The sequence below is a fragment of the Primulina huaijiensis genome, chromosome 13, assembly GCF_012295235.1.
Source record: "Primulina huaijiensis isolate GDHJ02 chromosome 13, ASM1229523v2, whole genome shotgun sequence".
Taxonomy (NCBI): Eukaryota; Viridiplantae; Streptophyta; class Magnoliopsida; order Lamiales; family Gesneriaceae; genus Primulina; species Primulina huaijiensis.
This window is the reverse complement of record NC_133318.1, coordinates 19,464,481-19,490,354: the sequence shown is the minus strand read 5'-3', so window position 1 is coordinate 19,490,354 and position 25,874 is coordinate 19,464,481. Positions and strand designations below refer to the sequence as shown.

General features: G+C 34.4%; 3 protein-coding genes and 1 long non-coding RNA gene across 15 annotated transcripts; 1 reads left to right on the top strand and 3 right to left on the bottom strand.

The window, feature by feature from the left end:
- Window positions 1-749: 749 nt before the first annotated feature.
- LOC140991687 (TSL-kinase interacting protein 1-like) lies at window positions 750-6,246 on the bottom strand. 4 transcript variants are annotated; one of them, XM_073461785.1, is made up of 14 exons: window positions 6,110-6,246; window positions 5,088-5,310; window positions 4,929-5,011; window positions 4,793-4,840; window positions 4,577-4,686; window positions 4,095-4,182; window positions 3,730-4,009; window positions 3,405-3,539; window positions 3,147-3,298; window positions 2,794-3,032; window positions 2,388-2,721; window positions 1,566-1,964; window positions 1,351-1,479; window positions 750-1,214 (listed from the first exon to the last, which is right to left on the bottom strand). In XM_073461785.1, exons 2-14 carry the CDS (start codon window positions 5,206-5,208, stop codon window positions 987-989), a joined length of 2,346 nt encoding a protein of 781 aa, XP_073317886.1. In that variant the 5' UTR covers window positions 5,209-5,310; window positions 6,110-6,246; the 3' UTR covers window positions 750-986. The 4 variants fall into 4 exon arrangements, with proteins under 4 accessions (XP_073317886.1, XP_073317888.1, XP_073317887.1 ...); XM_073461787.1 differs by having other exon boundaries at window positions 3,405-3,524; XM_073461786.1 differs by having other exon boundaries at window positions 4,095-4,179.
- A 2,872-nt stretch (window positions 6,247-9,118) lies between these two features.
- On the top strand, window positions 9,119-10,724 carry LOC140956263 (uncharacterized). Its single transcript, XM_073412968.1, has 3 exons — window positions 9,119-9,734; window positions 9,858-10,083; window positions 10,199-10,724. Exons 1-3 carry the CDS (start codon window positions 9,210-9,212, stop codon window positions 10,630-10,632), a joined length of 1,185 nt encoding a protein of 394 aa, XP_073269069.1. The 5' UTR covers window positions 9,119-9,209; the 3' UTR covers window positions 10,633-10,724.
- A 1,617-nt stretch (window positions 10,725-12,341) lies between these two features.
- Window positions 12,342-15,624, bottom strand: LOC140956250 (uncharacterized). 2 transcript variants are annotated; one of them, XR_012171412.1, is made up of 4 exons: window positions 15,372-15,624; window positions 14,814-15,027; window positions 13,029-14,355; window positions 12,342-12,918 (listed from the first exon to the last, which is right to left on the bottom strand). It is a non-coding gene; the product is annotated as an uncharacterized lncRNA (long non-coding RNA). The 2 variants fall into 2 exon arrangements; XR_012171411.1 differs by lacking the exon at window positions 15,372-15,624 and having other exon boundaries at window positions 14,814-15,182.
- Window positions 15,625-16,955: 1,331 nt separating this feature from the next.
- LOC140991136 (uncharacterized) lies at window positions 16,956-25,191 on the bottom strand. Of its 8 annotated transcripts, XM_073461089.1 has the most exons (14): window positions 24,921-25,188; window positions 24,789-24,835; window positions 24,161-24,440; window positions 23,713-24,056; window positions 23,047-23,332; window positions 22,743-22,810; window positions 22,034-22,085; window positions 21,834-21,889; window positions 21,252-21,327; window positions 19,678-19,754; window positions 19,544-19,593; window positions 18,104-18,188; window positions 17,844-17,942; window positions 16,956-17,473 (listed from the first exon to the last, which is right to left on the bottom strand). In XM_073461089.1, exons 1-14 carry the CDS (start codon window positions 25,090-25,092, stop codon window positions 17,249-17,251), a joined length of 1,917 nt encoding a protein of 638 aa, XP_073317190.1. In that variant the 5' UTR covers window positions 25,093-25,188; the 3' UTR covers window positions 16,956-17,248. The 8 variants fall into 8 exon arrangements, 7 of the variants coding, with proteins under 7 accessions (XP_073317190.1, XP_073317189.1, XP_073317193.1 ...); XM_073461088.1 differs by having other exon boundaries at window positions 21,834-22,085; XM_073461092.1 differs by having other exon boundaries at window positions 21,834-22,085; window positions 24,161-24,433; window positions 24,921-25,014.
- Window positions 25,192-25,874: the final 683 nt, after the last annotated feature.

The following is a 25,874-nucleotide window of genomic DNA, read 5'->3' as shown; positions in this document are numbered from 1 at the left end:
CGTATTTTGTGGAGTCGTATTTTGTGAGACGGATATCTTATTTGGGTCATTCATTTAAAAATATTACTTTTTATGCTAAGAGTATTACTTTTTATTGTAAATATCGGTAGAGTTGACCCGTCTCACAGATAAAGATTCATGAGACCGTCTCACAAGAGACCTACTCTTTTATAATATAATAATATGGGTGTTTTTATTTCAAAATAATATTGATAATATGGATGTAGAATGATAATAAAATTTTGAGGAATAAATTATAAATATATATATTAAAAAAAAATCGAAGACCGCCAAATTAGGACAACCGACAATTTGCTCGTTCAGGATATAGGATATTCACATGGACAAAACATTTTAAATAACATTACACCAAATAAACACCAAAACTAATGAAAAATATTACACAAAAAGATCATAAAATTCATACTAAAATACAAAAAAATTATTTAAAAAGTCATAAATCTAGCTTTCAAGTTCATAAAATGAAAATAAATAGTGAAAGATATCACTTGTGATTTTTGAAATCAAAATACTAAAATTCCCATAAAACTGTAGAATAAGTAGAAACTGAAATCAGATGAGAGAATTTTGGGATATAGGATTTGGAAAGAAAAAACGAAAAAAAAAAAGGAAATATTTATAATTTTTTTTAAAAAATGAGATAGATCATTGAGCCGATTTTGTGTGGATACTCACTCATTTTACCACAAACAATACGTTTTAGGTGATTAGCATGCATCAAACGCCAATGAACAGAACACAGCAAAAAGCTTGTTTAAAATGTGGAAGTTTCAAGTTTCTATTTTTGTACAGCACAAAAGAACTTCTGGCTCAATAACACAGAGCTATCGATTATGTAGTCTGCTAATGTTAAGATTGTTTTGGAATGACGCACAACCCTTACTAAATTATTTCGGTCGAGGTTAACCTGACAAAGCTAAGGTGTGAATTCGTTGTATTTCAGCTGTAAGTTCTCTTGCAGAATCTTAAACTTCAGTGCCGATTTTGAAATCTGAAATGGTAGCATTTTGACGAGTTTCAGCAGTAGGTGCCGGTTCGTTCTTGTCCAACCCAAATAATGAGCAACTTTGAAAAGCATCCAAACTGTTTGCCACAAGACGGTTCAAACCACCAAAGCTATCGCTAAAAATTAGATCATCACTATGGTATCTAGAGGTTGGTATGTCCAAATCTAACGGTCCTAAAGAGTCGGGCTGAGCCAGGGAAAAATTAGAATCAGATCATCTTAAAAACTAACAATCACGACATAATTGAAAGAACAGCTGATAGTAATCAAGAACGAACTTCTGCAAGAAGAAAATATAAATTGTAAACTCCGGAAAATCTTACCCAATATATATCAGTGATCCCATCGATATCCTTTTTACCATTCTCTGAAGTATAACTGGGCCTACAGTTATCTATCAGATCTCCACAAGCAGGATTAGTACTCGTCAATTTTTCCACTTCAGGCAGTTCCTAGACGGAAGAATAACAGTGTCACTACTAAGACATAGATACCGATGGCAAACATTCAGATAACCCAATGAGGTTTAAAATCATACCTCGGCTTCCTCGTAAGAAGCAAGATTTCTTTTAGTAGCTTGTGCGCACGCCTCTGGGGAATCGTTCTTTGATGCACTGTGGCTATTGCCACATAAAGGGCCATTTTTTTGGAAAGCAAAGGCATCACATGTTTCTTCAGCATCCCAAATGGAAGGCACGTTAGATTGCAATCCAGGCTGGAAGTCCACTTTGTTTTGATGTTTGTAAATGTGATCGGCAATAGCAGCATCAAAAGAGTCGCAACTGAATGGGATCTGTGAATGACAGTCAGAGTTGACAGGCACGGGAAAATCAGAGCAGCTGATATCCATGTTCTGTGCTGACTCAGAAAGCAGATCTCCCACACTAATGTTAGTAAGGCTATCGGCCCACTCCCCAGATGACAAAGTCACGTCCTTCTGCCAATTAAAAAAAATATTATCGTCTCAAAACGCTACGACACTAATCTTGAAGTTGGTTTGACCAACACGTGAGACCAAGTTTAACTGTAATTGTCATCGGTAATTAAGATATCATAGACAGGTTAAATCATTCGTATACAACTCACATGCCATGAGTGACCAAGGTACTCGATAATTGTCAGAAAAAGTTTCCATTTGTTCCTTTTAATGGACATAATGAGAGTTGAAAAAGTTTGTTAGAAGTTTTTAATAGAAATTGTATACTGGATAGTCTCATAAACAGTACATATAACTTTAATATAATAGACATAGCAGTTTGTAAACTTATAAGTCTATCACTTAAAATTTTCACGACAGAATTCAGTTCTAACAAAAGCTTCCAAGTTAAAGACGCAAAGCAAAAGTAGAAAGTATACATACCATTTTTTCAACTTGTCTGGTAACCGCCGAAGCTCCAGTATCTCTTCTGGGCATTGACATATCTACAGCGTCACTATAATATCTTGAAATATTTACATCAGAAATAGAACCATGACATTCAGCCGTTTCGTTTGGAGCACATTTTGATGAAGGGGCGTGAGCATTCTTTTGTCCTGTTGAGGTACGCTGACAGTCATGGAAACTAAAAAGGTGCTCAGTTTGAAAGTTCTGCTTGTTTGCTAGGTTAGTGTTCAAAGTTTGCTCGCTGAGATTGGGATGTGACAATGTTTGAGCTGTTTCAGATTCAACCACAGCTTTCGAGAACCAGCCATACCTTACGTACAAAAAAAAAATGTCACTCTTATTGATTCTACGAACATCAAAACTGAGTGTATGAGAATTAAACCTGAGGCGGAAGATCGAAGGGCTTCCAATTAGATGATAAATATCCACTGCACAAAGAGGACAATCCTTAGTCCACCTCTGATATCCCACCAGGTTTTCCCGTTGCGCCCAGTAAGGAAAAAGCATCAACTCTTGTGCATTAAAGCTTGAGTTACCCCATTTTCTATTTAGATGCTCTAACACAGATGATATTTTCTTTCGAGCGCTCAAAGTAAGTTCCAGATGGGGATTGTGTTGTTCCTACAATAAATGAACATAGTCCATACATTCTTAGAAATTTTAACAAGAACTGATAAACCGCCCTAAAACGTCATCAAGAATTACATTCACTAGGATGGCTTCCTTTTATCATACCGTCTCCAAGGTTTTTCGAGTGCTTTCATCAATTGGGAACAATTGTAGCTTGAGTTTTGCAGAGTTCTGAATGTTATTCTCATTGAACAATGTTTGTGAAGATACAGGTAAAGTGTTCACCATTTCCACTACTTGCTGAGAACCATCATGACCTGGAAAGTTAAGCAATAACACATTGGCTATTTTAAGACAACTTATCATCAATTTACTCATTAGTCCTGCCTTCCCTAGGTTCAGAACGAAAATATGGGTTTTAACCTGAGTTTTCCTGACCAAATTCAATATCTTTGTTGGAGATCACTCGTTCCAAATGTTCAGCAGCATCAGCTACCAATGAAACCCCAGCTATGGCAGCTGTCTCCCATCTTTTATATGCAGCTGCAGATGCAATGCCTACATACAGATTTAGGAATACAGGAGTAACACCATAGTGAACAAAAAGAAAGAAGAAAATTTTGAGGCATCAGGCTTTTGTACACTTGCACAGTCCAGAGATAACAAGATCCAAGGCATCATTCATATGCTCAAAACCTTTCAGATAAATGAGAACATTAATAGAACTTAAAAAGATTATTCCAATGACCTGTTTTGCGCCGGTGTTTTGTAGCTTTCACAGCAGTTGGGTCTACTTTGGCACGATTCATCATCTCCGCATTTACATGGCGCTTCAAAAAAGATCCTTTTCCAGTTCCGACTTTTTGGATGTTTTGGCTGTCTACAAGAACCAATTTCACAGCACGGCTGTCATGACCTGATGTCCTGACCTCATTTGAGGCAGGGACATATGTCGTAGAAGAATGATTTTCTCCACCAGGAAGTCGTTTCCTTATGTTCCTCTTCCTATCTTTCGAGAGTTGATTTTCCTTCATGAAAAAGGAATATAATCAGTTCAATCATGGTTCAAACTATTTCATCTCTGAGATAAGAATCCATAAGCATAATACCAACCAGAGTCTCTAGAAATATCTTAAATCTTCGAGGTTTCAAGTGAAGTTTAGAGGCTTTGCAGCTATACTTTTCCAGTAATGACCACCTGCTAATAACCAAATAAGTTAGAAGTCTGATTGTTGGTGAAAAAATTCTTTGATTCACTCAAAGAAGAGAGTTTTTTCAATCACGACAAAAGGACCCAATACCCGCAAATAGAAAGTAAATAAGAAAAGGAAAAGGAGAGATATAATAAAGCAAACTACAAAATTGCAGCATATTACAAGTGAGTGCATGCTGATAAAAAATGCAACACACAAATGCTAGTGATGATAATTGCTGCTACATTAGGATTACAAGGTTAGAAGAAACCACAATGATGTTATAACTCACAACCAGATGGCCAAAGTAGATTGGCATAATAATAAAAGAAAGTGTAAAAACCTATTGGTAAAAAATCAAGATTAAATGTGATAGTGATTTTCTATAAATGGTTGAGTTACCATCGAAGCATTGCAGCGTTGGTATCTTTTGAGTTTTTGGCATCAAGACAAAGTTCAGGACCAAGTAACTTGTTCATTCGTCTAACAAGCCGATAATAATAATGTCTGACCTGAATGCCAAATATAAATTAAAACAGGAGAAAAGTTAGAATCCAATCATGGAAAAAAAAACTGCATAGAAATTCATAAAAATCATTAAATTTAAAAAAAAAAAACCTGATCCTTGTTTTTACTCTGAACGCGGCAAGTGATTTTCTCGAAATTCTGAGAACAAGAGTATTCTATGGTCAGAACGTAGAAAAAAGCAATTTTTTCTGAAGAAATATCAGTGCAAACATAGCAGATTGCTTGCCTTGCCAACTTGCCGTAGAGCAGCAAAAAAGCTTTCTTCCTCTTGACGAGTCCAAGCAGCCCATTGCCTTGTTTGCTTTTTTACTGCATAGAAATAAATAGGCAATGGTAAAATATTTCTTTTTTAGGACACCACTGGAAATTAAAGAGTAAAAATTACTAGGAATTGGTGCAGCAGCTTGATCTTGTGCAGATGGGGGTTCACTAGAATCCACTCCATCACTTCCAAGATTCTCAGAGCTAAGGAGCATCTCACAATCTAAGGAAATCTGAGATACCATTTCTATGTTTTCGCTAACACAAAAATGCAACGCTTCATTCCTTCTGGCCCTGCAGGTCTCCAAGGACACTTCAAACTACCTTCGCCGCGGGATCTAATATGGCTGGTTGAAAAACAAAACAGAGTAAAGAATCAGCAAAGCGACTTTGAAGGATTATCAACATACTTAAACTTGTCCAATTGCGCAATTAAGTGGCATCGATAAACAGGTTGTAGACATTACAAGGATGAGTATATTAATAGTTAAAGAAACCAATGATTTGAAGTTCCACTAGACTTCATACGCAATCTCTAACTTGGAGATAAATGTGAATAATAGATAGTAATAACAATATCTTAAAGATTTGATAAAATCCCACAAAAAAATTAAAATGCCCCCAATTACATGGGCGTTTAACACTACATAGAAAATCAAAGTAGAGAAAGAAACAAGATGTGCAAATAGGGTTTAGGTATCCCTCATTACAATTCAAACAATGAAGCATCGAAATTCAACATTCGAAAACATCATTCCCCAAATTAGCTTTAAAATAAACTTTACCAACCAATTCAACCCACAACACATCAACAAAAAGTTATATCGATCGAGAACAAAGAAAACCCTAAGATCTATTTCCAGATAAGTAACGAAAGGAATACAGAAAATCCCATTTCGTCATTAATTTGAGTTATATATACGGAGAAGACAGCAAAAATAATAAGGAAAATGAGATATTTCTCACCAGTAATCAAATTCAAACTCGGGGGAATATCAATTGAAGAGTAACAAAACAAAGGGAAAATGAAAAAAAAAATGAAGCCTTCCCAAAATAAATGCCTTTGAACTGCAGTTAAAGCTCACAATATTGTAAAACACAGATTGAACCAAATTGAAAAAAGAGTGAATTGGGTATTTAAACCACCTGTTCTATGGATTCACTTTCTTCAATGGTGAATGTGCAGCACTAAAAGCTGAGAAATTAGGGTTTCAAGTTTGCCGGTGGTGGTGAATTGGGAATCAAAAACACACCTCATGTCATGCAAAGCTTTCATTTGAAGTAATTCTGTACCTATTTATTTAAATAACCATAATATAATTGTGGTAATTAATTGTGATTCATTCCATGATAATTTTTACAATCCAAACCTTTTATTTTATTTATCACAACATATCATGGAAATATTTCTTTAACACAATCAAATTATATATTTGTCTGATTGATCGACTCTATTTAGAGTAAGAAAATAATTTTTCTTAATATAAAAATATTATTATTTTTTCATGAATTACATAAGATAAAATATTCATCTCATAAAATATAATAATTTTTACGTAAAAAACTAAATCATTAAACCAACTAATTCAAAGTCAAAACTAAAGAATACAAAATTTCATCAGACAATTTGTGATCATTTCAACATTTATTAGTGACATTTATTCATGGAGTTGAGTGATTCACAATAGTAATTGTTAGGCACATATTTTATGAAACCAAAAACAATTCCGTCGTCATGGAATGGAACACCAATTTTTTAGATAATATCAGTATTATTAAAAAAATATATTTTCTTGTCTTTTATTAATATATATATCAAACACATAGATATTAGATATCACTTAGTCCAAAATTACATACCGAAGTAAGATATTTTGAAATATCTTCAAATAGATAGATAGATTGTAGATAATTACCATAAATCCTATCGGTTTCTTAGAATTTGACAATTACCGATAATATTTTTCACAAAAACTCGTATGAAACCGTCTCACGGTTTATTTTTGTTATACAGTTCTCTTATCTGACTCAACAAGTGAAAATTATTACTTTTTAAGCCAAAATCACTCAAATTATCGATTGTTTTAGCATGTTTCATGGATACAGATCCGTGAGAGTATGACACAAAAACATATGTTTTAAGGTTGATTTTACATATGACGACGAGATCAACATAAGAGAGATTAATTAACCAAATCAAAAATGGAACTCATTCTGTGTCTACAATTAGGGATGTAAATGAACCAAACCGTTCGCGAGCTATTCGAAGCTCGGCTCGATAAAAAGCTCGTTTGAGTTTGTTTGTTAATCATTTCAAACCAAGCCCAAGCTCGATTTTGAGCTCGAAAATTTAATCAAACCAAGCTCAAGCCTAAGGATATTCGGCTCGTGAGCTCGCAAACATGTTTGATAATAGGCTCGCGAGCTCGAGCTCGAGCTCAGCTCGTTTAGGTGGCTCGTAAGCTCGAGCTCGAGCTCGAGTCGTTTAGGTGGCTCGTAAGCTTGAGCTTGGCTCATTTGTTGAGTTGACAAATAAAAATATTAGTACTAATGTCAATGGAAGGAATTGAATACAAGACATGTTTAAAAAAATGATGAATTCACACCATTTAGTCACAATTACATTTTTAATCTTATTTGCATATCATTATACTAAAATGTTCTTTAAAATACAATAAATAAAATAAATTAACAGAAATACATCAACTTATTCTTTTTCCCTAAAAATTTACATAACCAAGTCATATACAAGTTGAGTAACTTTACTATTAGTCTGTGAAGGTTAATTAAAAATTTTACATGCTAAATTGATATGGCATTTGACATTAATCAATAATTTAAGTTAATTATGTCGAATTCATTTCATAATGATGTGCTGTCTTCGATCTACTATATTTAATGAATATTCTAGATGATTTTGGTGATATCAGTATATAATGAATATTCTAGATGTATGATTTTGAAATGTTCAATAATATACTGATTTATGTTTTTTTAGCTCTTATTTGTGTCGTTTTGGTTATTTATGAATGAATTTACATTTTTATGTCTGATTTAAAATTAGTTTATATATATATATATTTAATTTTTAACAAGCTCGATTCAAACTCAAACTCGAGCTCAATTCTAAGCTTATCGAGCTTGAAAACGAGACAAGCTCAAGCCAGGCTTGTTAAACATGCTAAACAAGCTATTAATGAATCAAGCTCGAGCCTGGCTTGATTAACATGTTAAACGAGCTTTTAACGAGCCGAGCTCGAGCTTTTCTCGAGCTCAATAATTTCAATACAAACCGAGCTCGAGCCTGATACTAGAAGCTCGAATCGAGATCGAGCTCGAGCTCGAGCCTCAAACAGTCTTAAACAAACCAAGCTCAAGCCTGATACTGTTTGGTTTGGTTTGGTTTGGATCGTTTACATCCCTATCTACAATAAACTCATTTTAGTTACTTTCAGATATTTAGACTAAAAGATTTCACTTAGGCCCAGTTTGGTAGGTAGTACTAAAGTTGGATACACTGTTAATAATTTGTTTGCTTTGGTTTTGGAACTTGTTACTGACTATTAGTTTGACAACATTCACTGTTTCCGTGGGAGTGTAAATCCAGTCATATAATGTGGATAAAAACTATCCGACAACCCCAGAAAATGAAAATGACCGAAATACCCCTGACTTAAAAAATCAAATTTGCAAAAAATGTGTCTTCTTTACGTCATTCTCCTCATTTCTTCTCTGTCGATTCTTCCCACTGACCGCTGCTGAAGAAATACGAATACTACAGGGGAGTAAGAAATCCACATTTCTATTACAAATCTGAAGAACTTGCAAGATTAATCGAAGGTAAAACTCGATAAATTACCTTCTAACCTACGTGTGATTACTGACGTAGGATCTGTTAATTTACGCTTCGAGAGTAGATTTGTGAGCGATTTATGTTCTTCTGTTTTCGATTTGTAGTATGAATCTGTGGTAGAAAATAATAATGTTTTGTTCTCGTTTGTTTGTTGTGTTATTGTAATGTATTGACTTTTTTTATTGGTTAACAAATCCAATGAAATTTGGCTCGTCCTAGAAGATAGTACTTGTTCGTTGTCATTTTTTCTTTGGGTAACATGTATCCTATTTCTGTGTTTATATAATGATGATGTACAGAAATTTTAATTTTTTTAACAATATTTGTAAGATTTGTTAATTTATGTATTGGTTTGATCTAACATTTTTTATACTTGGTAAGTAATTGTGCGAAATGGACTGTAGACGTCATAACATTAGAATTTTCTTGCTGCTACACCAACTGATGATCCGTACAATTTTAATGGTGTGTCTGTTAACTCGACATCGCACGAGAGTACTCGCCGAACGACGTCGTCAACAACGTAGAACGTCAGCTTCGTACAACATGTCGGGAAGAATGAATGCTCAAATGAAACATTTAAGAAGAATTATTGAAACCGGAGATGTTCAATGTGTGGTTAATTTGAGGATGAACAGAAATGCATTTGCACAACTATGTTACTTGTTAACTCATGTCGGCGGGCTGCATCATTCTAGATATGTTAGGATTGAAGAAAAGGTGGCTATGTTTTTGTCCATTTTGGCGCATCACAAAAAAAACCAAGTGATCGGTCATGATTACATACGAAGCGGTCAGACAATCAGCACACATTTCCATGAAGTCTTGGGATCAGTACTGAAGCTACATACTATACTGCTTGTCAAACCTTCCCCTGTCGATGAAACCTGCACCGATGAGACGTGGAAATGGTTCAAGGTAATAGGAAAATTTGATGAATACTACTTATTACAAATTCCATTTATAATGTACTACGTACAATAACTTTTGTAGGAGACATCCTGATACATATTACTCATAATTTTCTAACTTATTTTACAGGGTTGTGTAGGTGCGTTGGATGGTACATATATAAATGTGAATGTTCCTATTTTAGAGAAGGGAAAGTACAGAACCATAAAAGGAACCATAGCAGTGAATGTTTTGGGAGTCTGCAACCGAGATATGAACTTCATCTATGCGCTTTGTGGGTGGGAAGGATCGGCAGCGGATGCTCGAGTTCTTCGTGATGCATTATCACGTCATGACGGACTTAAAGTTGAAAGAGGTTAAAATATTGTGCAATGTAGTCATATTATTTCACCATTCTCTGTTACTGGATTCCTATTGCATTAGTGTTTTGAATTGAAATTTACTAACGAAATGTATGAATTCGATGGTAGGTTGTTACTATTTGTGCGACAATGGATATGCAGTCCAGGTATTCTCCACTCCGTATAGAAGAGTACCATACCATAGGGATGCTTGGGGCAATCGCACAAATACTCCAGAAAGTTATAAAGAACTCTTCAATTGGAGACACAGCAAAGCTAGGAATGTGATTGAAAGAGCTTTTGGCTTGCTTAAGAAAAGATGGGCTATTCTTCGCAGTCCTTCATTCTACCCACTAAAAACTCAGAATAGAATCATAATGGATTGCATTTTGTTACACAACTTCATCCGATCTCAAATGCCAGATAATCTTGTCGATGAGATTGAAGAGGATACATTAAGCCCAACGCCGCTGACTGAGAATTATTTCATTGAGGATTTTAATTCCTCCGATGTATGGGATATGTGGAGAGATAACTTTGCAATGTCGATGTACCACAACTAAGAGAAATGTTTTATGTTATTGTATTTGGTTTGCAAACTTTATTTTGTGTCGTATGTACGTACTACTTATGTGTGTCGGAATAATTGTTTTTTGTGAATTATGTATTGGAATGAGTGTTGTACTTTAAAATATGTTCTCAGGATTTGTTTTCCTTTTTGCAGTATATCATTTGCATATCTCTACCTAACTTCTCAATTTATTTTGTAACAGGTAAACATTGCAAACACATTCGAATCAATGGATAGCACAAGTGTGAATTCGAAAGGTAAAAAAACAGATAAGCTGCGTCATATTTGGACAGCCCCTGAGGAAGATGTTCTAATTGTGGCATTGAAAGATATAATAAGCAAAGGATATAAAACCGAGAACGGATTCCGTAATGGCTATTTACCATTATTGGAATCTGCACTTCAAAATGCTTTCAAAGATTCAGATTTACGTGGGCATCCTCACATAACTTCGAAAATTCACGTGTGGAAGAAACATTATGGATGTTTGACAACATTGCTAGCAAAAAGTGGGATTGGTTGGAATGACATAGAAAACATGATAGACGCAACAAATGAGGCCTGAGATGTGATACTGAAGGTTAGTCATTTCAGTACAATATTTGAGTTTAATATTTAAAATTTTTACTCTTTCAAATCGATTATTATTCAGGTGTACAATAGTGCTCGTGTTATGCGTTACAAGCGGTGGCCACACTATAAAGATTGGTGCGAAATCTTTGGCTACGACAGGGCAACAGGTGATCGCGTGGAGACTTTCTCATCGGTTGTTCAGGATGTCTTGAATATGACTGAGAATGAATCCATTGACATGGAATTTGGCATGGATGACTTGTACCGGCCACTGGAAGGAGATGATGAATCAATGTCTGTAGCTCAGAGTCTCCCTTCAAACACAAAATGAGTATCAAAGTTGAGGACAAAGAAACGCAAGCAATTAGACGATGTTGACAATCAAATTGTTGCTGCAATCAATAATTTAGCTGACATAACAAAGGAGACAATGTCAAACCTCATCAAGGAAATGTCATCTGAGTCGAAAATTGAATATGCTATGGATAATGTGTTGACCACCTTAGGAACCATCCCGGAATTAACTTCAGACGAGAAAGTGCGTGTGGCGGAGCTACTGGTGGATAACCCCAACAAACTAGCTTTGTTCTTGCGGCTTGACCTTGAAGGAAAAATCAGCTTAATTACACGGCTACTAAATCCATAAGCTCACATGGTATGCGGTACATGAACTAAATGGTTTTGGTCTTTTTGTAATGGCCCGAAGTATTGTGTTTGTGGATGTTCCCACTTTTGTATGCTGATGAATAAGGTATCTTATTTTGGGACATTAATATAATACATGTGTTTTGTTGTATGAAGTTTTGGTTGTGTATGTATAATTGTTGGTGCTATGTACATTTGCTGGTGTCTCGGTTGGCAATTGGTGTGGTTATGTTGTGTGTAAATTTTTTGTTGCATTAGGAACAAACTTGTATGGTGCGAATGTTGAGGAGTTGAATGAATCATTTTTGTTTGCATTGACAGTATTGCTATTGAATGAATCATTTTTGTTTGCATTGTCAAACCGAATAATAAATAATAAAAGATAGACTTCAAAATAGTCATATTTAACTTCCGTTTTGATAATAACACAACACTATAGCAAAGAAACAAAGTCACTTTAGTCATAATTTTTTTACATCCACATTTACATCGTCATCCATGTACACTGGATGCTTAAACATACCAAAAACAAAAGTTGGTACAAACACCACAACGACAAACGTTTCGGAAAGCAAAAAGCACTTGTGATCGAACGTTTAAAACAAAAGGTTTGGTGCATACACGAGATAGTTCTTCGAAGAAAGATATATAAGGTAGCATAATTATCATAGACTTGTACGAAGTTTCATGTGGAATGCGCCGAGTCATCCGAGCTACTGATTAACACATGTCCATCTATTTCATGCTGCCGTAAGGTTATCTTGGAAGGGCGGCCAGTGGGCTGAGCGTTGAAACGTTTGTTGCATGATTTGAAAACTTCAGTGCTCGTTTTGTAGTACTCATCCGGTGACTTCTTCCAGGGATTGTTGTTGGGAGTGATTAGTTTTGGTAGATTCGACACTTTTATTGAAACATGCGCCTCTTCCTTGCGCACATCAGTGTGTTCTCCTTCTTCATTCACTTCTTCATCATCCGAAATGATAATGACATCCACCTTGTACTTGCTAGTTACACTCACTTCCGACGACGATTTGTACGTGACAGACATTGTGGGTGTGGTCTGCAGAATTAACAAAATTTGTGAAACTAGACCGAGCATAAATTTCTGGTGTCACCCATGCAAGTGTGCTTATTTAAGTAACAAAAACACATTAAACATTGCTCACCAACCAGAGAGTAAATGCTTGTTTTTCACAAGATATAGAGGATCGTAATGATTTGGTATCCCACCATATGACAACATCTGTTGTCATAATGAATCTGTGTCTTGATCACGTCTAAACAGTGTTCTGTGCAATTAATAGGTGCAGGTAGACGCCTCCTAAATATTAGGTTAGTGTTGATGAAATGAAAACAGTCATAATATGTGAAGGTAGATGTGTAATTTGGTGATCAATTCTAAACAGTACAGAGCTAGTAGACAAACCTCATAAATAGAAAATGACAATTCTGAGTAAAATAAAGAAAATTGATAAGACCATTTAGACAAGTGTGGATGAACAGCTTACCTATTATCACAATTTATTAAACCCCTCCATAAATGTACACTCGTAACCAAATCACCATGGCAGACAAACACTTGTTTCGTAATCGATATAAATCGCGAGCATGTACATCATCTCGCATTAAACCCAGAAATATGTAAAATCGAAGAACAATAAAAACATATGTCAAAGAAAAATACTTACCCGTCACTGCTTTGTAAGGTTCAAAGCTACACTATAATGACTTGGGTTGTACATATGCTTGAGGTAATATAGGTGCTCATCATGTTGAACATGAAAGTCAAGAAAAGTAAAAATTAAACAAGTGCTCATAATTAAATCAAAAACCGTGAACAAAGCCAAATAAGTAACTCCACATAAAACCTGTTCGTAGAACTTGCACACAACACATATGTCTCACTCATCAAAATTTATGCAAGTACATGTCATAAAGTTGGACGAAACACTTTTAACACACCACTACATACTTAAAAACGCAATTTCTCAGAATCTCAAGACAAAGGCTATAACCATGAGAATAAGAACGCAGATCAACGCACATATGAACCCAAAACAACAACAAACATGATCACGTGAATAAGGTGTGATCTTCAATCCATGATTCGGTAACTCATATCTTGTACTTGACATGCCACGTTCCATTTCATAAGATTGGTTGCTGGCATGTGGATGAGCTTCCTTCGAACGACGAGCGTATGGCCCAGATGATGAGTCCATTGACTCCTACTTACAAAACATTGGGGTACTAGTATGACATGAATGATCTTCAAAATTATTTGAGTGGTTCTCAGATTTATACGACTGTTCCTCGGTGGGTGTTACGTTCCTTCCATGGTACTCAAGGTACCAAGAGAAACTTTTACGATGTTTCAGACCCGCTGGACATATATAGTAATAGTGCCCAGGACGAGTCGAGTAATCCCCAGCTTTCCGTAATATCATTTCCCCGTTTCCACAATCGCACTGTGGTGGTGTCTTCAATTCCATGATACCTATAAATAAGTACCTCATTTTTTAAACCTTCGCACACAGATTCACGAGCACTAATTATGTTGGATTAGTTATTCAAGTGACGTATTTGTACATCTATGTTGTAATTACTACAGATTCACGAGAACTAACTATGTTGGATTAGTTATTCAAGTGACGTATCTGTACATCTATGTTGTAATTACTGTCTGAAGAAATTACTGGATTTGAGAACATACTAGAAAAATTTTCGACTTCAAATAATGAATCTTTTATGTAGTTTCATAATAGCATTATAATAAAAAAAAATTCGATGATTGAGTAATCAATTACACAAGAACCCTAAACTCCAACACAAAATAAAACTTATGACAGATACAAATAAAAAAAAACCCTTCGTTGACTCAAACTATTATAAATTGGTTTCTGTTAAACTTGGAATTAAAAGATAACTTGAATAAGAATTTCGAAAATTACTCACAATTACTTTTCTTCAGAGCTTGCTCTTGCTCTCTTCCACTGGATCTAACGTTTTTTGTAGATTACTATCTGATCTCACCTGTTGACAAAAGAAAAATAAACTAAGAAATACATGATCAAGGTTTATATTACCTCTTCGCTTCAGATCTTTGACGGATCTCGCCTCAGATTTCAATCTTCAGGGACGAAGAAAGGTGAGAGGGTTTGCAATTGCTCTGTGAGTTATCGGAAGACACGATGTTGGTTTGGGGAGGAAATCACTTTTGGTTTAGAAATGCAATATTAAAATGAAGGGTATTTTGGTCACTAATGCATTTATCATGATTTTATCCATCTCACTTATTTCACACCACACATGATATTATATATCTCTCAAATTATTAATCTTATCATATCAAATATTTATCAATCAAATTATTAATCATTCAATTATTACATCCTACATACCAAGCGAACCCTTAGTGTCATTAAAAGTAATGTCACTGAAATGGTGCACTCATGCAAAAAGATACGTACATGTTGGCAATTAAATACAACAAAAAACCATGATAAAAGTTACCTCCACAGCTTTTTCATGTTCATCTTTATCTTGTTTGCTCGAATGGGCTCCTGTTCAAACTTTTGCGGTAGCTTCATAATATATTTCACTAGGTAGATGATTATGCCTCACGTCAGTTGTGGTCGGAGAAAGAAGGTCGGCTCTTCCGCTAAACTTATTCCAAACCTAGTTTGTATTGATTTAGAAAATTTCTCACAGAGAGATGAATTAATACCATAAAAATGATAAACTTGTTCCAAACCATGCAAAAAACTTTCGATTTAAAACCATAATTTGAAAAGAATAGTTCAAGAAGTGCTAGAAATAAACTTTGTTAATCTGTCTGATCAGTATTTATAATAGTAAAACTAGAGTAAATGATTTGATATCATCTGTATTATTTATGAATTAAATCCAATTAATAAAACAATAAAAATCAATAACTAAAATAGATATACTTTCCCTTGAGTTTATGATTTGAATAAGACCAAAACTTTATGTAAAAAGAAGTTTAAAGTATTTAAAAGTAGGATGAGACTTTGTTTGATTTAAAAAATTTATATATTCATATCCTTTCTTTTACAAGATCATATGCCTAGTTGAAATCACCTTCCACATGCAATTACTACAATGGATGTGATGGTCATCTATGCCATTTTTTGTGGATTCGGACAATAAATGATTAAATTACTAAACAAAAAGTTAACTTGACATGGAACTAAAGGTAATAAGATACTACAATCATATATCAATAATAATTTGAATTTTTTTTAAGGTATTTTCATCTACAATTTGTCAGTTAGCATCTTCACAACTCCAAGAATCCAATGAGAGTCCATCTAGATATAAATGCTTTTAAGTTGTGATGTAATGAAGAGTTTTGAAACCTATTTCTATAACTTTTGTAAATGTAATTATGATTTTGATGAATTTGAAATGACACTTAACATGATTATCATTTCAAATCCATCATTCAGATCTCTTCCCAAATCAAATCATTCTTTATTATCAAGTTGGACGCGATAATTTAAATATTAATGAAAAATAAATGCAAATATTTGTACTTTTAATCCAACCATTTTTAATGATCTAACTTATTTCTCATACATATATTTCAATCAGATCTTGTTAAATTAGACCTTTTTAAATTCACAAAATTGAGAGGAATTATAATAATAGAAGCGTGAAACAAAGCCATCGATTTACCTTTTTATTGTGCAATTTTGCAACTCTCCTCCACATTAACCTTCGTTCAACCTCTGTCAAATCTTATGTAGAATGAATTGAGTTTCGATACAAAATAAATGTGCGCAATGTAAAAAAATGAAAAATTATATGAATTGAATAAATTTATCGAAAATGATATATGGAATTAGAGAAGCGATCAAGTTGCATCGCAAGAGATTGATTTATTGGCTCTTAGACGACGAATTATAAACCTCTCAAATTAGGTTTTCGAGAAATATTAATGAATTCACGGTTACACGCTTTCTATTATGTATTTCTCTATTTTCTCATCTTTTCTATTAAATAATGTTATAGAAACGATTTATTATTTTAAAAATACAAATATAAACTTAATAACAATGTTTAAACAAAAAAGACAATTCAGACTTCCATATTGGTTGGATCACTTTGGACTTTTTCTTTTTTGGGAAAACTTGGAGCTCAAAATTTTGGTCATACACCAGCAGTACTGCAACACTTTGTGTCCATCCGTAGCACAAAATTACACATCAACCTAAAACTTATCACCCGAAACTTTGAAAGCATGATGCAGTGGGCAGTTTCTGGATTTGGTTCGGTTGGCAGATAGGAGTAGTCTGCTACAGTATCTGAAAGTTCACCAGATGCTATGAACGAACATAGAGCCATTTACAGATGATGCAAATAGAGCCTCAGCTTGTTACTTTCACGAGTAAAAGTCTGTACATGGGATCGCCACGATCTAACACATGCCGTTCCCAATCTGATGTCACTCCGAATGGATTTTCCTTCAGCCATTCTCCTTCACAAGTCTTCTCCTCATCATGATTCAGCAATGAAAGTTTTCTCTTGCCGTATTCTATAAATTCTTTTTTCATTCTCAGAGCGACAGCTTCTATATCAGATTGGAGAAATACCTGCACATGTTTGTTGTCGGTCGTTATTTTAAAATAAAAACAGCTGGATTTATGGATTACTACATTCGTTCTACTATGGTAATACTCTTGAGGCTTCCAGCATTTCTAAATGACAGAGAATGTGGTTGAATTGAAAAAATAAAAAGTGAATGAAATCATGTTTCCATGACATTAAGCTTGTCAGGTTTATTGGTGACAATGAGAATTTCATTTTCCGAAAACATAAATGCTTTGGAGCCTTAAAGTAGACTTCCATATTGATTCGAACATAGTGAACCAAAAGAACAGAATTTAGCAGAGAAAAGAGATACAATTATTAGTCAATTACAAACATGTAATAATCAACAGCATGTAGCAAGTGATAAAGTACCTTTCCACCAATCACCAGTCTATCTGCGATTGCTTCAACTAATGACCTCTGCAACATTCTCCACCGGTTATCTGGCTTGTTGAAGTCAGGGTTTGGACACTGCAATCAGAAAGAACCTCTCTGAATCGAATGTTTTATGTGACTGCTACAGAGCAATGTGCCTTGGATACTAGGTGGTTCATGATTGAAGGGAATAATTTTATTCAGAGTCAGAGACAAAGCTAGCTGCAAGTTTCTGGGTATGCAATAAACTGTATCACCTGTATTGTTACGAGAACCAATGCCCCTGGGTAACTTGACAATATTGATCGAAATGTTGATGTTGCATTTGTTGCGAGAAAGTGCCTGTAAACCGGACGAGTAAAATGTACCAACTTCTCTATTAGTAAATGGTGTCTCCAAAATTGGTTAAACAGAATTGAAATATCAAATAGCTATCTGGCCTCTCCAACCCCATCCCACAGTGAAAAAAAAAAAAGCAGTATTTAAGCGGCTTCATTGTTCCAGTTCCGCCTTTTTTTTATAGTCACTTCCGCCTTTTATAGAAGCAACAAATTACATCAATTGGGACAATAGAACCAAGGACTTCAAATTTGAGGATTGGTGTGACCCAATGAGAAATTCTTGAAATCGAAAGACAGGTCTCAAAACAGAAATAAAAAAAATTGAGCCACTTAACCGAGAAATTGGTTTGGTAAAGTGGCATCAACAACCAGATTATCTTAGTGAGTTCCAAAACAGGAATATCTGTTTTAAAAATATCTTGATATTTGACAGAAACTGAAAGTCACGCCAATCTGAAACCAGGTTATCTTAGTGAGTTGCAACAGGAATATCCGTTTAAATTTATTTTTAAAAATATCTTGATGTTTGACTGAAACTGAAACTCACACCAATATCTGAAACCAGGACACTCATTTAGTTTCCTTCGTGACTATATCAATCACAAGATGCACAACTAACTCTCAAGTAAGAACATTTGAACCAACTAATACCATGTCATCGAAATGTATTGTGACAGATTTTGACTGTAAATCATGATAAAGCCAAGAACAATTTTGAAGTTGCTGAAAGGAAGAAAGATAGGCATTTATTTAAAGTGGAAGCTAAGGATAGTCCTTAATCCATCAACAAACTTGAAAATAAATTAAATGAACCAATGATATTAAATCTTCACAGCTTTCCTTGGAGCTTTTTGTTCAAAAAATTTGTACCTCGCAACTTAGTAAATGAGCTGTAGTGATGCCTCCACTCATTACAATAAGCATTTTACCAAGATTGTGAAGACTGAGACCACTAGCATCTATAGTTTTCCAAGTACTAGGGATTCTCTAAAAAGTCAAACCTTAACCATGGTTTATTCATTTTGCAAGAAAACAAAGGCTTCAATTTAAGTGTACTCATCCAAATGCATGGAATACTTCCACTTGGCTAAATCATGAAATTACAACCTCCTATACCTACGTGAGCAAGAGTGACGGTAGCCATGGACAATTCATCTTATTCTCATAGAGTTTTTGGCCTATATTCCAGTAAAAGCATGTTCTTTCTCTTTGTATTTTAGACTATGAGATGCTACTCTGGCACATATGGTCAAAAGCATATCTGAGTACTGTTTGAAAGCCAAAAACATTATTACCGATATTTAATGAAATCACATGGCTAAGGCATTATAAATTTGACAGTAATGAATTGCTTACGCATTTTGGATGCCCAGTAGATGAATTTCATTAAGACAACGATCTACTAGCTGAAATATATCCAGAGCCCAGAATTGGTAAGTTCATAAATCAAAATTTTAGGAACAAATATGTTCAGAGAGAGGATAAAAGACCTTTGCATTTATCTCTAGCCCAAGAAAATTCATATCTATACTTCTTCTTGCCATTCCAAACAGAAACAAGCCGTTGCCTGTAATTTTCCAACCACGATTTAGTCTCTTTACTTCCTTGAGCACAGAATTTATTACCACAAACTTGTTGACTAAAATTGATCTGAACAATAATTTAGATTCCTTCAAAGAGAGTTTAACATGATTAACCTCCTCTTTTGGAAATGAATCCCTTATGTCCGCATATGTCTTGTGAGCATCAAATAGTTAGTTTGGCATGTCTATGGTATTTTTGAACAAAAATTTCCCTCACAGTTGCTCTAGACATGGTGTTGTAGTTGCAAAGACAAATGCATGCAATTTGCTTGAAATCAATCCATGACCAAGTAGTACAAATGATTATGAAATAATGGGAGGACAAGAGAGTGAAATAAAATGCAGGAAACTCAACCAGGTAATTTTGGACACGTAATTTTCTTTCTTTGACGTCCACTCTCTGAATAAATGATTAACCAAAACTTAGAATGTGTATATACGCAGAAGGCAAGAAAAAAATTGATTGAAACAGTTCCTATCTGCATCCTTCTGTGAATATGACATCATAGACAGCGTCGAGCTTCAAACTGATTAATATAGTAGTTGGTGAGCACAAAGAGGTTCTGGGGCCATAGATAGTAGTCAAACTGCAAAAGTTTCACCAGAAATTTTGAATTTCTTTTATCTGAATGTTGTTTGACTTGGAATTTTCAATGCAAACATGCGTGAAATGAATATGTAAACTTGAAATTCGAATTTGAAACAAACCTATAGTTTTTGTATATTGACATGGTAGGACAGAAGCGTGAAAATTTTGAATACTTTATAAATGAGTAATCATATGCGAGTACAGTTTCCCAACCAACCAACTGATACAAAAGGAATTAGTAAAGATGGTGCTTGGATTTTTATTTATTTTGACTTCATGCACATTGAGCAAGGGGTAGTTTCGTAAGGAGATGGTTGTTAAGTGCAGTTTTGGCACTTATATTCTAGTCTTATTTGATAATTATATCGTTGTTTCCGAGTAGATTTATGCATTTTGGTAGTTGTTTAGTGTAGATTGCAGGGACCAAGCTAACACGTGCATTTTGTGGTAAAGAATATGTGAATAATAACTTTTCCTCAACACTCGGGAGAGAGAGCAGAAAACAAATACGGATTCTTGGCTAATAAACTAGAAAGATTCATTAGATATGAATTAAGATAAATAAGACATAGCGGATGGTCAAGTAAAATCGAACCTCTAGAACCCGTCTCTTATTGATTTCTTCATATTTATTTATCTTCGTGTTAGTTATCTTTTTATTTTATTGTCAAACTCACTATTTGATTCTTTAAATAAAATTGAGATTATTTTAGTGTGAATGTAAATTTTCAAACCTCGTGGAAATGATACTTTACTCATCAAATATTAAAATTTGACATCGTGCCCTTACGAGTGAGAATCACGCAACAATGGTAGCAAACAAAAAGCTGTTCAGTTAATAATCCAAGATTAATTTTGTGTCATTCGAATAATGTAGTCACATGAAGATTACCACTTCCAACATCAACAACCAAAGGAAGCATTGGATTGCTATAAGCGATATTCCAGTCTACATGGAAGGGATATGCCTGCAAAGATAAAAACAATCTATAATTTACTTGCAAGTTCCTAAGAGTAGTAAATTGATCAGGTATATATTGCTCCCACACAGCTTACTAATTAAAAACACTTCCATTCTGCATGAGCACATTTATGTAAATATCAGGGTCTTTTAGAGTCCCAGAACGGGCATATCATTTAAACCATCACTACAACTAAATAATGGCAAAGATTGCTAGTTAATAACATTTCTTAGTCAATTTTATTTTGATAAACATCTATACCACAGTACTTGGAATCTAAGAAAGATCATTTATAAAAACAAAAAATAATTGATTAAGTTAAAGAAAAGAGTCTCTAGCTGGTGGATGCCAGAAGGGTGAATATTTTTTTAAATAACAAAATCAAGATCAATGGAAAAGCTAGCAGAAGTTGGCCCAAAATGAACAAGGGACATTTTCTCGATTTCACAAATCCCTCACAACAACGTGATTCACATACAGAAATTTTTTAAGAATGAGTTCGGTGTGCATACTCTATCTAATGCCTCAAGCCCAGGAAGTTTTCTTCCTTTAAGAAACTCCCACACAACTGCAGCATTTTTGACAAAATTATCTTCTGAGAAAGATTTTGATTTGCTTAATAATTCTTTAAACTGCATGTTCCCTACAAAAGTTATATTGCAACTTCTTTTCTTTAGAGTATCAAGTTCTTCTGCCAGTTTAAATGCTCCACCTTTACCCTGACATAACGAGTTGAACTTCAATGGGCCAATCCACAATATTCTCTGGAAAAACAGAGTAACTTTTGTCAAGACAAAAACGTAAAATCTATGAGGGAAGTCAAGCATATACAATCAACTCAGATTTTCAAGAGAATCTAATAAATAAAACAAATTATAGTTCTCAACTCAGATATATTATATATAAAGGCATTTCTGCATGTGTAGCTACAGAGTCGTCCTCTACATAGGGGCAAACATACATTATGTCTCTGTCTAGAAACTGAGAATTACTATTTCTCTTGTAAAGATTGAAAAAATAAACTCAGTAGTGTGGTAACAATTAGCAGGAAAATTATCTACACTGCCTAACAAACAGACCAGCAGTTCATCAACTACAAGAAGTGCAAGGAGCAATCAAGTTAGCCATTCTTCTGAGTATACACTACCTAGCAATGGAGATCACTACTGCACTTTCATATTCCTCTTTATCCCCTCTAGAACAGCTAATTGGAGCTTTTCTATACCTTAGAACATCCCGAATCTGTGGCAAATCAGAAAGATGACTAGCGGCCACCATGATGTTCATCTATCAGTAGGTGAATAGGAAACTCGAGTAAATTTGACGAATGTCCAGGTATCCGGGTATTTTTATGAGAAACCAATAAGCAGCTCGAAGATAAATGTTCTCGCATCCTAGTTTTTATAAAAATTTGTAAGCACCTTGCATTTTGAAAGTAAATAGATCATTTCTTGCAACGATCTTGGACCGATATCAACAGGTTGCCAACCTGGAAGGATGAGCATTGAAAAACAAGTCAACAGTGAAAACTTGATAAAAATACCACACAGTAACCATGAAAATATGAAACCCATGCGCAAATCAAGCTCAGAATCTCTTTCACAATGACAACGTTTGAACTTTACATACCTAAAACAGGAAGGATAATGAACCTTGAGGAAATGGTCTCTTTAACGCAAAAGTATACCGGGTTACATACTGAAATGGTGTAAATCGTGGCTTTACCTTTAGTAATAGAAGTAACAGAGAATATCTTCAGTTGCTCTGGATTATGATTATTGATACACCAAACATCTTTTGGAAAGGCAAGTGGAATATTTCTTGACTTTGCAGACTCCACTATACTGATAGCATCTTTTAACGCCCCCAGCTCCACGAATTCCATCGGAACAGGCACTCCTAGGGCATGCATTACTTGAAAGGCCAGACTCCCAACAAAAACTAAACCATCACATGTAGAAGCCAAAATCTGCAGGGCAGCTGCTTTGTCTGCAAGGTTACCTCCTCCTATCTGCATGTAAAATTGAAGCACAATAAATAAGAGACCAACAAATGCAGGAAAGAGCCAATTAAGAGAGTCTATATTTACGATAAAAAAGGATAACACAAATAGATATTGGTTTTAATACTTTATATCTTACTTTTAAATGAATGACGATATACTATTTATAGCCTATCAGTCTAGAAACCTATCAGTCCAGAAACATGATACCACAAAATTCTCTAAGTTAGGAAAACAGATACCAAACTTAGTGATCTATTCCTAGAAATTAAAGAACACAACTGCCAAATAGATAGCACCAAATCCCTAAATTTCTATTACATATTTTGTCAGAAAAAATCATCCCGTGGCAGTTCAAATAAATTATTGAGCAAAGATTATAATCTTACAATAGCCATATAGGGATTTTCACTGGTCCAGATGAGTTTCTTGAACTTATAGAGGCCTTCCTCAAAATAAAATCCAGCAACATAGGCAGGGCAAAAGGAAGCAATGCCAACAGTCGAAGCTAGAACTTTATGAGACTGGGAAAAGGCGTCATTAACAACAATATCAACACCAGTTGCGAGTTCTTTGGCAAACTTGGAACAGTTAGCCAATTCCCCCTTCAAGTAGAAAAGATTTTCGAGCAGAAGAATGCCATGATTTTTACTCTCTTCTACACCAGAATGCTTGTATCTCTCAGAAAATATTACTGGAACAACTTTGAGTTCAAGTACCAATGATAGATATTCTGGAATGCATAATGAGCATCAGTAAAGAGCATTTAAGATATTGCAAAAAAAATTGAAATGTGGAAACTAGCACGGTTAACCTATCAGTCAAAAGAATGTATACCTGCTACAGATTCTGTTGAAGGATATGCTCCTGAAGGAAGGCTAGAATTGGTAGTCTCACTCCAGCTGCCCACCATAATTACTCTTGCACCTGCTTCATACAAATACTTGATGGTATAAAGAGCATTGGCTGGTGGTGACTGGTCTTCCTTTTCGTGGAGTAGAACAATTGAATCGAATCTGACCATGACAACCTTTTCAAATATCTCCTCATTGGGGAAATTTCTAAGAGTTTGCACATGAGGAAAATCAATAATTTTTGCTCCATCAGAAGCTGCATCCTAAATATTAAAAAATGCACACATGATAACTCTGCATAACTGTCTCCTCAAACAATCTGAGCATTGAATGATTCCATAGGCTCATTTATTTTAATTTCTATAAATGATTACATTCTAACGTTTGCATGCATATGAAAAAGAATTCTTCATTAAATTGTTCATAATGTCATATTGTCCTAATATTTCATGCGGTCACAATGTTTGACGAAATGTTAAGCTCGCTGGACCATATATTATACAGAATTACCATACTTACAAATCTTCAAACAAAAAGAAAAAGTCATATAAACGTCAATCGAAACTTCAATCCTAAAGGCAAAGAAAAACTAGACAATTGAACTAATCTACCTCTTCTCCAAGTAAATGTGCACCTAGATCAACCAGTTTGCAAGTAACTGTAAAATAAATTAAAACATCAGGTGATTGATTCTGTAAGATTAAGCAACAAATATCAAAATCATCCAATAACAAGATAACAACCTGGCAATCGAAACAGCGATGCTCGCCATTTCCTTTTCCTGCACAAAATCCTGTTTCTGAGACGGAAAGATGCTTCCTGCTGCTGGATTTTGATTGAATCTAAGGCAATAATTTTTCGATTAGAAATTTCGGATAAGAGATTCCCCCTCGTAATACCAAGAAGTTGACTCATCTTGCTCGCCCAGTTGAATATTTTTCAAGAGTATATCATTCTGCTGAATATGGAGGAAGCGAGGGGCATCAACGGATAGCATAATGTTCTTCATCATAACGTCATCCTTCGAATATCGTCAATTTATCATTTCACCCCTATGTTTTCCTTACTCTAATATCGACCCCAGAACTTTGCCATATTGGAAATTCTATTTAATTTTTTTTAAAAAAATTAATATAATCCCTATGCAATTAAAGTAATTTAAAACTTGATTACTAATATTATATACATACATTAGTTTAACATAAGATCCCTACCAATTTTATTATTGTCCATAATGAAATGGATGAATGCGTATGGGCATTTTATGCCAATAATTAATTACCTTTGTGTTTTATTTTTTGAATTGTTTGTAATTTTTTTTGGTGGTATTCCTTTATTTTGAATTTTTAAAGTTCTCAATAAAATTTCGACAAAATATTTTGTTTTATAATTTGTTATTAATTATTAGAAAAATCAATATATATGATTAATAAAATAAATATACAAATTAAGACCGTTATTATTATATATATATATAGTTAAATATATAAATGAAAATTATAAATAAAGTATTTAAATTAAAATATAGAAAATGAATGTGTTATTATATACTGGGCCAATAAAAAATTATGTTTTTTGGGTTTACGATGAAAGAAAATATTTAAAAGTGGTGGGTTTTAAACTTTTAACGTGTTAGTGAGCCAAGTTAGCTTAGCCGGTTCTCCGAGTTCGATCTCCCTCCCCGCGTGTGTTGTAAT